The following is a 12902-nucleotide window of genomic DNA, read 5'->3' as shown; positions in this document are numbered from 1 at the left end:
TATAGATCCAGCAAAGGTAGATGTCATTTCTAGTTTACCTTACCCCTCCTCCGTGAGGGAAGTCCGTTCGTTCCTTGGTCATGCAGGTTTCTACCAGAGATTCATCAAGGACTTCAATAAGGTAGCTTTACCCTTATCTAGACTGCTGCAGAAGGATGTTGAGTTCGAGATGAGTGAGGACTGTATGAAAGTGTTTGATAAGCTGAAGATCGCCTTGACTTAAGATCCAATTGTGAGAGGACCAGACTGGAGCCAGCCCTTTGATATTATGTGTGATGCCTCCAACCATGCTGTAGGAGCAGCGCTGGCCCAGCGCGCAGGTGACAATGGCCAAAAGCATAGGTTAGGAATTTAATTATCAAAATAGAATCGGCGTTGTAAGTATAGTCTTAACCCAACAAATTGACCATCAATCAAATGTTATCATAATTCAAACCAAATATAGACTGGAAGTGTTTAATTCTCGGGTCGTTCTCCTTAGGAATCACTCAATGGCAATGAGTGTGCAAATTTTGGTTGTAGTGATCAAGGGGTTTTCAATGAAGAGATAAACATATAAAGCAATAAAAGGACATGCAAAATTGTAATGATTGAACTAATGAAGCAATTAAAGAACTGAGCGTGTAATATAAACAAGTAAAATATGAAAGAGATTAACATAACAAAATATGAAAGATTGAAAGCATAAAAAGGGGTATTGGCTTGGAGTTAGCTAGGGATCCTTTCCTTGTTGGAACCACAACTATGACAATTATAATGGATTAATCTCACTTGATCAACCCTCACATTGGAAGATAAGTTAAATGAGCATAAGTGTCCTTAACCCACAAATTCTAAATTGCTTGCTAATTGCCTTAGCAACAACTTAGCGTTAGTGGGAACAAGAGCAATTAATAATCCAAGAATTGACACTAAATGTTGGACATCCCAACTCTAGGAACCCAATTGCTCACTTTACCCAAGCCAAGAGGTAAAAACTTAGCCTAAAACCATGTTTGACATTTTGTCAAACACTTGGTGGGCAAAAAGCTTAAACATGGTGAAAATTAAAAAAGACTTGAAATTAAAAGCAACAATTGATCTCAATCAACAAGAATAACATAAGAAAGCATGAAATGAACATCAAACATCAAATTCATCAACAAGAAATTTAAATTGCAAGAGAGAAGTAAAATTGAACTATAACTTGCATTAGAAGAAAATGTAAGAACGAAGTAACTAGAAAGAGTAATAACAAGAGAATACTTACAATGAGACTTAGCAAAATCCAAGATCAAAAATGGAAACTGGCACTTGAATATAAAACCCTAATGAAAACCCTAGTAGAGGTTTAAGAAAACTTAGAGAAAACTAAACTAAAACTTCCTACTACTACTCCTAAAACTACCCTAATGATATGCTATGTTATTCCCTTCATTCTCCATCCAATATGAGCTAAGAGACTTCAGAAATGGGCCTCCAAAACCCTCAAATTGCGAGTCAAGTACCTTTTTAATGAAGTCATGTGCGAACACCTGTGCAAACGCATAAGCGTGTGCGTCCGCACACTTTGCGAATTTTCCTTCCTGTGCGCACGCACGAGAGGCTGTGCGCACACACACTAGGCGATGCTTGGCTGGACCACGACATGCTTTGATTGGTCCATGCGCTCTTGATTGGGTTCCTGTGCGGACGCACAGGGGGCTGTACGCACGCATACATCTCAGAACTCTTCTCCTTTGATTCTTCATGTTTCCTCCACTTTGCATGTTCTCTTTCCATTTTCTCCAACACATTCCTACCTTATACACCTAAAATCACTTGCAAACAACATCAAGGCATCGGATGGAAGGCAAATGGAATAAAAATAGATTAAATAAAGCATAATAGAGCATGTTTTCACAATCAAGCACAATTTAGAAGGAAAGATCAAAAGCATGCTATTCAAGGGAATAAGTGCAAGTTTATGTGATGAAATCCATTCAATTCTAGCAGAAAATCATCATCAATTATGGATTCATCAATTTTCCCACACTTAAACACTAGCATGTCCTCATGTTAAACACATTCAAAGGAGATAGATGAAAGGGAAAAATGACTTATTCTATAAACTACTTAGATGTATGCAACTATCCTAAGCTAATCATCTACATGCGCTACAATGAGAGTTGGTGGAAACAAACCATGAAATTCCAATCCATCACAAGAAAGCTTTAGGGCTAATGCAAAGAGTGCATTCGCTAAGATCAAAGTCCAAAGAATTGAATTGAAATTTCCAAAATTAAACAATCAAACAACTTGCAAGAAGATACGATATAAGGCGTAAGAACATAGAATTGAGCGATCGAACCCCTCACCGGATGTGTATGTACTCAATTCGCTCAGTGTTTAAGGTTTAACCACTCAATTCTCCTTTTTTTCATGCTTTTCAAAGATTTGCAAGTCATATAACAATCGACTAGTATTTAATGCATGAATAACAATTATCATGAGGTCTTTGGATGGATGTATTGGGGCTAGGGTTTAGGTAGGATGAGGTATGGTCAAGTGGACTTAAGGAATTAGTTCTCTGATTAGCTTGAATGTCCACCTAATCTTATATCACCTATATACACATATTAGCATACCCTATTTACCCATTTTCTTTTCTCTTCTCTTTTTTTTTAACTCACATCACTCATGCATTTTCTTTTCAAACATGGCATATGCATCCTTTATTTAGCTCTTTATTTCATAATTTGTTATGCACAAGTTATTTTTTTTTAAATTGAACTATGAATGCATATGTCTTCATTAGTGAAATGCATGAGCTTTACCTAATTGCCAAAACTTTTTGAATTAATGCTTCTATCACCAATGTGTTCCTAAGTTTTCCCTCACACTTAGAATTTACACACTAATCCACCCAACCTAATCAGAGAGTAATTCAAGGACATCAATGGTTTTTCGCTTAAGGGGAGCAATGTGCTATTATCATAACAAAGGGGATTCATAGGCTCAAAGGGGGTTCACAAAGGTGCATGCAAGGGTTGGCCATCTAGGTTAATGAGATTATCATCAAACATGGCCTCAATCATGCTAAATACATTCAAACACAAATACAGGACATAAGGAATCATGCAAATCAATGATCACAATAAAAAAGGAGTAATAACCACACAAGAACAACATTATGGTTGAAAAGTGAAACCATCTATTAAGGCTCAAAACTCACAAGGTATGTTGTTCGAGCTCTTTCCCATGTTCTACAAACAAAATACTTCAAGCAAGTTGGAAAACACAACATTTCTTCAATTCAATCAATGGTACGCCCTAGAAAAGATCTCATGGACATTCCTTGGTGTTTCACCAACTTATTCATTCTATCATGCAACATGTAAATACTAACTATTAAGGATCCATACGATATAGAAATATTTATAACTAACCAAGTGAAATGCAATAAAAATAAAACTACTCAAAATGAGGAAAAGTACTACAAAAAGAACATTGCAAAAGTGTTTTGAAAGGAGAAATTTTTACCCCCCTTGGAATCATAGATCCTCCCCCACACTTAGTATGTGCACGGTCCTCCGTGCATGCTTATGCTCTAGGAGAGTGAAGAAGGGGGCCACCTTCAGCTGGTGGACTCGGAAGTAGGTTGATCAACCACATCATACTCCTAGCCAGCTGGCTCGAATGAGGATCTAGGAATTGGGCCGGGGTCTCTTCCTTCTAGCCTTGCCGCTATCCACTTGAAATGCTTTTGCTCCAAATGCTCCTTGCGGTGGATATCGTGCAAGATGTCTTTGAACAATTCAGGAATAGGACGGAGAATGGGTAAAGCAGTTGATGAGGTTGGTAGACTTGGTGGTGGTGCTGTGGGTGTCTTCCTCTTGGAGGGGCTGGTTAATTTTTCCAAATCGCCCCTCAGGATGAACTTGTTGCCTTTAGGAACTATGAACATGATATCTTGTGGACGCCATTCTACCTCTGCTGCTGTTGCTAAATGCATCACCATCGATGGAAAAGGAATGCTGACGTTCTTTTTCTCAATCAGTTTCCATATCGATGTGCGTAATAAAGGCACAATGGCTATGCTCTTTCCTTCTATGATAGCCCAAAGTAGCAACGCAGTCTTGAATCTCACATGGGTAACATGAGTGCTGAGAATGATATAGTCCGCTACAATTTGATGCCATATATGAGCTTCGGCATTCAAATCGGAGTAAGCTATAGTCGCAGGAACAGAATTTCTCCTTTTGCTAAACTCCCATGAAGCACCAGGACGGCCAATTCTTTGAAGTATGGGAGTCAGAGACATCCTCTCCTTGGACGCCTTTGCCTTAATCCAAGGATAGTCATCATCTTCGGGCGGAATGTGGGGGATCTTCAGAATAGTTTCAAGAGCCCGGTTGGAAGTATCCAACCTCTTTCCCCAGAGGAATACCGACTCTGCTTCCCATCCTTGGTAGTTGGCGTAGAATTCCCGCACCATGATTTCATTGACTTTGATTGGGTCTTGCTCTAAAAACTCCAATGAAGTGAGGCAATCCGCTCATGGATAACCGCTTTGTACTTGATCGGAACCTTGAGTGTCTGTTCCTAATGGATTGACCTTTTCTTAAAGCTGTCATATTGGAACTGTGCTCTTTGGTTGATCAAGATGTCTGGTTTGTTACTCGGTTGATCCATGAAACATGGTAGTGATGTGTGGGTTGAAGGTTCCACAACCAGTAAAGCGACCGGTTTCTTACCCTTTTTCCGCATCCTACGAGAAAGCAGAAGAAAATTCAGGTTACAGGACAACAACAAATTTAGAACAAGGAGGAAACACTTAATAAAATCAAGAAAACTAAATTCTTAATTGGAAGCTTGAAGATAGTGTGATTCACAAGAATGACGGTGTATATATTCCAATGGTGTGCGCGGTTGGAACATACACACCGATCGCACACAACGGTGATCACACTATCAATTCAATTAAAGGCTCAAAGCTTCACAACTAAGTGCTCATGTTGCAAGAAAGTGAAACATAGACATGCAAGCAACTCTAAGAAAGCATCAAAAGAGAAAGGTCAATTGTTCATCATCGATAAATGGTAATCACATATACAATGTTCTTTAATTTGAGGCCAAAAGATGTTTGATCAAGACATCATTACAAGTTGAACGTTTGTAAAAAGGATTACTCAATTTAGATTCCAAGATAAACACTGAACTTAGATTCTATCAACACAATGCAATTGCTACTTATGCTCACCCATTGACAAAATACACAATTTCTTGGTAAACATGGGTGGTTGAACTCAAAGTATGTGAGCATGGAAATGCATTGGTGACACAAATTCATCAACATCAAAATTCACAAATGAAGTTGCACAATTCATACATAATGCCTAACAAAAGATAAATTGAAAACATATGATGGCCAAGTCATATAAATCAAACAAGACGTTCATTGAGGCATTTTATCGAACATACGGTATGCAATGTGCAAGCCCATCACAATTAAGCTCAAAATTGATAACAAGCAACTCAATAATCAAGAAATAACACTTTACAATACAAGAAAACAATAAGAAGAAAGCAACAAATTTAATCCAAACAATGTAAAAGAAATGAAAGCAAATGCAACAATATTAGCAAAAATGGGGAAAAAGAAAGGAAAAAGAAAAATAAAACCAAGAACCTTTGGTATGAAGGTTGAGTAGAACAAGAACTTGGCGGGAACAATGGCACTTCTTATAGCTACTGCGAAATCACGGCCGTTGGCTTGACCGGAAGAGAAAATTCACCGATGGTGAATAGAGAGAAAAGAAGAAAAGAGAAGAAGGAAAGAAGAGAGAAGAGAAATAAGAGAAAAGTAGAGATATCGTGGTGGTGGCCGGCGGCTGACGGTGGCGGCGGTCGGCGGCAACTGACCGGCAAGACTAGGCGGAGGAGAGGGGAAGAGAGAGCAAGAAGAAGAAAGGAAAAGAAAAGAATGTTACCCCTCAACAGGGCAGCTCGCCCTATTAACGCCCAGTTTGCGACCTGTGTGGACACACAGCAGCGACACCTTAGAGAGGGAGCGAACGCACACAGCGTGCGATCGCTGCAACCAAAGAGGTTGCAAAAGGGTGTGCGAGCGAACCAAAAGGTGCGAACGCACAGAAGGACTCTCTCTTCTTTTTTTTTTAACTTGTAGACAAAAGCACATGTGCGTGCGCACACAGGTCCATGCGCATGCACAGACGATAAGAAAGGGGAAGGTGTGCGCTCGCACAAGCCGTTCCCTCGCTCCCACCAGAGGGGCTTACAAGCGGTGTGCGGACGCACACGTCTGTGCGGCCGCACAAACAAGGCACGAAAGGGAACGTATGCATATGCACGCAGCTGTGCGCACGCACAGAGCATAGAAAAGGGGCAGTGCGCACGCACATGCTGTGCTGGTGCTGCCACCATAGGGCATGTCAAAGCGTGTGTGGACGCACAGGCTTGTGCACTCGCACAGATGGCGAAAAACACAGTTTTGCGCGCACGCGCAGGGTGGTGCGGATGCACAAATGCCCTGTTTCAGAAAATTCTTTTCTCCATAAAACTAAGGTTCCTAACCTTGGCAAATCAACATATCAACCCCAAATCATTCAAACAAGCATACAATCATAGTCCACCAGAAATTCTAACCTCTTTAACTCAAAGTAATTAAACCCAACCTATGCTAATCATTATATTACAATAAAATAAGTAATTCAAAAAGCTATAAACAAGAGATAGAGTTAGAAAAATTTCACCATGGTGGGTGTCTTCCACCAAGAACTTTGATTTAGAGTCCTAAGTTGGACTTGCATGGCTTCATTGGTCACTTAGGAACTTCCCCAAGGAGAAAAATCTCCAACTCCTTGGCATTCTTGGGTTGAGCATGATCCTTTGAATGTGACTTCTTGGCAACCTCCTCTTTTCCTTGTTCTTTGATATCCTCAATCACTTTGTCTTCAACTATTTCACACCCAAAAATGGAATAGGCCTTAAGAATGGGTTTGTTGGACTCCTCCAGGGTGAACTTAACTAACTCGCCATCCGACTCAAAAGAATAGACTCCCGGGTGTGCGTCTAGCTTGAAACGGGCCGTCTTCAAGAATGTCCTTCCAAGGAGTATTGATGATGGGTTAGTTGAATCAATAGGTTGAGTCTCCAAGATGTGGAAGTCAACCAGAAAAAGCAAACCTTGAATGTTAATTATGACGTTCTCTGCAATTCCAACCACAGACACAATACTCTTGTCAACCAAGACAAACCTTGCCCTGGATCTCTTGAGGGGTGGTAAGTTCAATCTTTGGTATACAGGCAGTGGCATAATGCTCACACATGCTCCCAAATCACATATACAATCTATGAACTTAATCCCACCAATCAAATAAGTCACCAAACATGGGCCGGGATCATTACATTTTTCAGGAAGCAAAGAAGAGATAGAATCATCTACCGTCTTTTCGTTAAGATTGCCAAGCTTGCCTTTGTGAGGGCACACATCTTTAAGGAACTTGGCATATTTCAGCACTTGTTGAATGGCTTGAAAGATGGGGACGGTAACTTCGACTTTCTTAAAAACTTCCACCAAAGTGGGGTCAAGATCTTCTTGCTTCTTTGCCTTCTTGGCCAAAGTTGGGAATGGAATGGGTGAAGGCTCTTCAAGCAAGGTCTTTCTCTTTATCTCCTTGACTTTTGGTGGCTCCTCCTCACTTTTGTCAACATTTTCATCTTCACCTTTTGTCGTCATACCTCATCATTGTTGGTCTCGTCACTCGCCTTTGCGGGTATAGCAACATTCTTGTCCAACTTAGTACCACTTCAGAGAGTAATGGCATTTATGCTCCCCTTAGGGTTGGGTTGAGGTTGAGAGGGTAAACTACTTGAGGTTGAAGCTTGTTGGGTGCTTTGTGCGATTTGAGGAGGGAGAGTCAAACGGGTAAGGGCTTCGGCTATTGTAGCCATGTATGCATCTTGTTTCTTATGAAATTCTCTTTGCTCTTACATGAAGGTGATTATTAAGGCCTGAGTTATTTGTTGCCCCTGGCGATTTGTCTCAACAAAACTGCAATCTCCCCAAGGGTCTCAGTAGCATTGTCATCACCATCGGAAGGAATTTCACTTAAAGCTAGAGGTTGCGGATCCCACACTCTTGAGTGTTCAGCCGAGTTTGCTAATTCTGACATAACTTTCCAGGCTTCCGCAACAGTATTACTTGTGATCAACGATCCTCCACTTGCGGCATCTAGGAAAAGCTTATCTTGGGGATGCATCCCTTCATAGAAATAACTGATAAGAAATGGCTCACCAATCCGGTGGTGAGGGCAGTCTTCTAATAATTTCTTGAATCTTTCTCAGTATTCATACAAGGTCTCCTCATCTTGTTGCACAATACAAGAGATCTCTCTTCGTAACTTGTCTGTTTTCTGAAGAGGGTAGAACTTTTCCAAGAACTCCTTACACAACAAGTCCCAGTTGGATCTAATTTCACTCGGCTGAGTATAAAATCATTCCTTTGCTTTCCCCTCCAAAGAGAAAGGGAAAGAAAAGACCAACATTGCGGATTCATCCGCCCCATGTCTCCTTGTGGTTGCACATGCAACCTGGAAATTCTTAAGGTGCTTCAGCGGATCTTCCCCAGGTAGCCCATTGTACTTGGGAAGCAAGTTAATTGTGCCAGACTTAAGCTCAAAATTTGGATCCACGGCCGGATACAAAATCTGAAGTGGTTGCAAGTTAAGATCAAGAGGAACCTCGAACCCTACCGATTTGGATAACTGGATACAAGCCATTGAGCGACCATTACAGGCTCAGCAGGTTTCTGATGAACATTGGGTTAAGTTTGGAACCTACCAACTACAGGGTGAGGCTCAGCATTTGTGGCAGGGCATGAGGCGTATTCTGCAGCCTGATAGAGTTGTAATCTCTTGGGAGTTGTTCCGAGAAGAATTCTATAAGAAGTACTTTCCCAATCTAGTTAGAAATGTCAAGGAACTTGAACTGCTCCAGCTGAAACAGAGCCAGATGACCATTACTGAGTACGCAAGCAAATTTGAGAAACTGTGCCTTTTTTCACACATTTGTCAGGGAGCTCCTGAGGACTTTGCTGAGTGGAAATGCATTAAATATGAAGGAGTCCTTCGGAGTGACATTCAGAGCTTTGTAGCACCTATAGAGATCCGAGTATTTTTAGAACTTGTGAATTAGAGCAGGGTGGCTGAGGAGTGTGTTAGAAAGGCTGCAGCAGAAAAAGGGAGTATGAGGATGCCATTCCAGAGGACTACATAGAGGAATTTTGCACCTAGGGGCAGACAGTTCAAGCGTGGTGGCTTTGTCCCTCAGAATAATCAGGGGCAGGGCAACTTTAGGAGGCCAAATGCCAATACTAATAAGGGAAGGAGGCATGGGAAGCAGCCACAGCAGGACTTGAGTTGTCACAGATGCGAAAAGTACCATTCAGGGACGTGTATGTTTGGGATTGGAGTCTGTTATTCCTGTGGACAGCCTGGACACTTGGCTAATAATAGCTGCCCAGAGAAGAAGATGTATGAGATAGGTAGAGTGCACCAACCAGGGAGAGTATACACTACTTCTGCAGTAAGCGCTGAGGGGTCAGAGACATTGATTAGAGGTAATTATGAGATGGCGGGTAAAACTTTGAATCCCTTGTTTGATTCTGGAGCTACACATTCTTTTATTACATTTGAGAAGGCTGATGAGTTAGGATTGAAAATAGTAATCCTGGGGTGTGATTTAAAGGTGTATAATGCCACCTACGAGGCTATGGTGACTAGGTTAGGGTGCCACCAAGTTCTATTTCGAATACACCAGCATGCATTCGTGCATGACTTAATTTGTCTGCCAATGACTGGTCTTGATCTCATTTTGGAGTTGGACTGGTTATCCAAGAACCATGTTCTACTCGATTGTTCTGCAAAAATATTGTGTTTTATGCCAGAAAACACAGAAGGGCCGGTGGTGGTGAATAACTACTACTTGAATTATATGATGGTGAATTGTTTTGGGGCCGAATGTCAGGGTTTTTTGTTGTTAACTGCGGGTGTTTCGGGTGATGATCAAAGTTTGGAGCAAATTCCGGTTGTGTGTGAGTTCCCGAAGGTGTTTCTCGATAAGATTGATGAATTTCTGCCTAACGATAGGTTGAGTTTGCTATTGAGTTAGTGCCTAGGGCTAGACCGATTTCAAGTGCTCCTTATAGGATGTCACCTCTAGAAATGGCTGAGCTGAAGTCTCAGCTAGAAGATCTGTTGGGTAAGAACTTTATCTGACCAAGTGTCTCTTCGTGGGCTGCGCCAGTGTTACTGGTGAAGAAGAAAAACGGAAGTATGTGTTTATGTGTTGATTATCAGTAGCTGAATAAAATTACTGTGAAGAATAAATACCCATTTCCAAGGATTGATGACCTGATGGACCATTTACAGGGAGCCGGTGTGTTCTCTAAGATTGACCTACGATTCGGATACCATCAAATAAGGGTCAGAGATAAGGATATTCCCAAAACTGCCTTCAGAATGCACTATGATCACTATGAATATACAGTGATGTCCTTTCGACTGACTAATGCTCCACCGATATTCATGGATTACATGAATAGGATTTTCCATCCATATCTGGATAAGTTTGTTGTTGTGTTTATTGATGACATACTTATCTACTCTAAGACATAGAGTGAGCATGCAGATCACTTACGGACGGTGTTGCAAATCTTGAAGGACAGGAAGTTGTATGCCAAGCTATCCAAGTGTGAGTTTTGGAAGTCTGAAGTGAAATTTCTTGGCCACTTGGTGAGTAAGCAAGGAATAGCGGTAGATGCTGCTAAGGTTGAGGCGGTGATAAATTGGGAGCGACCAACTTCAGTGATGGAGATCAGGAGTTTCTTAGGCTTGGCCGGTTATTATCGGAGGTTCATTAAAGGGTTTTCATAGCTCGCTTTGCCTTTGACCAAGCTGACCAGGAAGGATGTTCCTTTTGTATGGACTTCAGAGTGCGAGGAGAGTTTCCTTGCGTTGAAGCAGAGGTTGACTACCGCACCTGTATTGGTGCTGTTTGAGCCAATAGAACCATTCAAGGTATAATGTGATGCATCACTGAAAGGTTTAGGATGCGTGTTGATGCAGCATCATAAATTTGTAGCTTATGCTTCACGTCAGTTAAGGACGCATGAACGAAACTATCCAACTCACGATTTGGATCTTGCTGCCATTAATTTTGCTTTGAAGATTTGGAGACATTATCTCTATGGTGTCAAGTTTCAAGTTTTCTTGGACCATAAGAGCTTAAAGTACCTCTTTGAACAAAAAGAGTTGAATATGTGTCAGAGGAGGTGGACGGAACTTCTAAAGGATTATGACTTCGAGTTGAACTACCATCCGGGAAAGGCGAATATGGTAGCAGATGCCTTGAGTAGAAAATCCCTATGTGCTGCTTGGATGATGCTAAGAGAGGAAGAATTACTGAAAGCATTTCAAGGATTGAAACTGGGAGTCAGAGAAGAGTTTGGGACTTTATGCTTAAGTCGGTTACAAATTTCAAGCGATTTCAAGGCTGAACTACTAAAGGCTCATCATAATGACCAAGAACTGTATAAGATTTTGCCGGCGATTGAGAAAGGCAAATAGTGGAGATTATCAGAAGATAAAGATGGGTTATGGAGGTTCAAGGATCAAATCATTGTACCAAATGTCAGGGATTTGCGACAGAGCATATTAGAGGAAGCTCATAAAAGAGGGTTCTCAATCCATCCGGGAAGCACCAAGATGTATCAAGATTTAAAGACAATGTTTTGGTGGCCAGGAATGAAAAATGATGTTGCATGTTTCCATGTGCCTCACTTGCCGAAAGGTTAAAATTGAACACCAGAGACCATCAGGAACCCTTCAACCTTTGGAGATTCCACAGTGGAAACGGGAAAGCATTGCTATGGATTTTGTGTTGGGTTTGTCGAGGACTCGAACGAGTTGTGATGCCATTTGGGTATTTGTGGATCGACTGACCAAGTCGGCCCACTTCCTTCCTATTCAGATAAGCTGCACCATGGAAGAGTTAGCACGTCTATACATCAAGGAGATTATGAGGTTACATGGCGTACCTTCCACCATTGTTTCCGACAGAAATCCTCGCTTCACCTCACAGTTCTGGGGAGCTTTTCAGCGAGCTTTTGGCACTCAATTAAGCTTAAGTATTGCATATCATTCTCAGACAGATGGCCAATCAGAAAGAACAATTTAGACCTTGGAAGATATGCTAAGAGATTGTGTTTTAGACCAGTCGTCAAGCTGGGATCGATATATGCCTCTGTGGAGTTTGCTTACAACAACAGCTATCATACGAGCATTCGAATGGCTCCATATGAAGCTTTGTACGGAAGAAAATGCCAATCTCCATTATGTTGGTATGAAGCAAGAGAAAAGAGCCTGATAGGATCTGAAAAGATAAGTGAAACCACTGAGCAAATAAAGAAAATTCGTAGTCGAATGCTTGTGGCTCAGAGTCGTCAGAAAAGTTATGCTGACCAGAGGCAGAAGCCTTTAGAGTTTGAGGAAGGAGAACATGTCTTCTTGAAGGTTACTCCAATCACCGGAATTGGGAGATCCATCAAGACTAAAAAGCTAAATCCCCGTTACATTGGGCCGTTTGAAATCCTGAAGAGAATTGGACCAGTGGCGTATAGGATCGCTTTACCACCACACCTTTTGAACCTGCATGATGTGTTTCACGTATCGCAGCTTTGTAAATACACCTTTGATCCTAGTCATGTTTTAGAACCAGAATTGATTCAAGTGAGAGAATATCTAACGTTTCTGGTGACTCCAGTCAGGATTGATAATACCAGCATCAAGCGTTTACGCAGAAAAGAAGTTTCTTTGGTGAAAGTAGCTTGGATTCGGGCTGGAATTGAAGAGAATACCTGA

General features: G+C 41.3%; 1 protein-coding gene and 1 non-coding gene across 2 annotated transcripts; both read left to right on the top strand.

Annotated features, from left to right (window-relative positions):
• Nucleotides 1-8279: 8279 nt before the first annotated feature.
• LOC112715924 (small nucleolar RNA R71) lies at nt 8280-8386 on the top strand. Its single transcript, XR_003160066.1, has one exon. It is a non-coding gene; the product is annotated as a small nucleolar RNA R71 (small nucleolar RNA).
• Nucleotides 8387-8859: 473 nt separating this feature from the next.
• Nucleotides 8860-12902, top strand: LOC140183871 (uncharacterized). The gene is made up of 7 exons (XM_072233472.1): nt 8860-9153; nt 9475-10089; nt 10131-10242; nt 10672-10881; nt 10975-11060; nt 11109-11601; nt 12190-12902. Exons 1-7 carry the CDS (start codon nt 8860-8862, stop codon nt 12900-12902), a joined length of 2523 nt encoding a protein of 840 aa, XP_072089573.1.

The sequence above is a fragment of the Arachis hypogaea genome, chromosome 1, assembly GCF_003086295.3.
Source record: "Arachis hypogaea cultivar Tifrunner chromosome 1, arahy.Tifrunner.gnm2.J5K5, whole genome shotgun sequence".
Taxonomy (NCBI): Eukaryota; Viridiplantae; Streptophyta; class Magnoliopsida; order Fabales; family Fabaceae; genus Arachis; species Arachis hypogaea.
Note: the sequence above shows the minus strand (reverse complement) of the source record. Positions and strands in the feature narration are given on the sequence as shown.

Coding starts and splice junctions, on each gene's coding strand:
- LOC140183871 (XM_072233472.1), top strand. CDS start 8,860: ATGAGGCGTATTCTGCAGCCTGATAGAGTTGTAATCTCTTGGGAGTTG. Junction 9,154..9,474: donor TAGCACCTATAGAGATCCGA/GTATTTTTAGAA, acceptor TCCTGTGGACAG/CCTGGACACTTGGCTAATAA. Junction 10,882..10,974: donor GAGTTTCTTAGGCTTGGCCG/GTTATTATCGGA, acceptor TATGGACTTCAG/AGTGCGAGGAGAGTTTCCTT.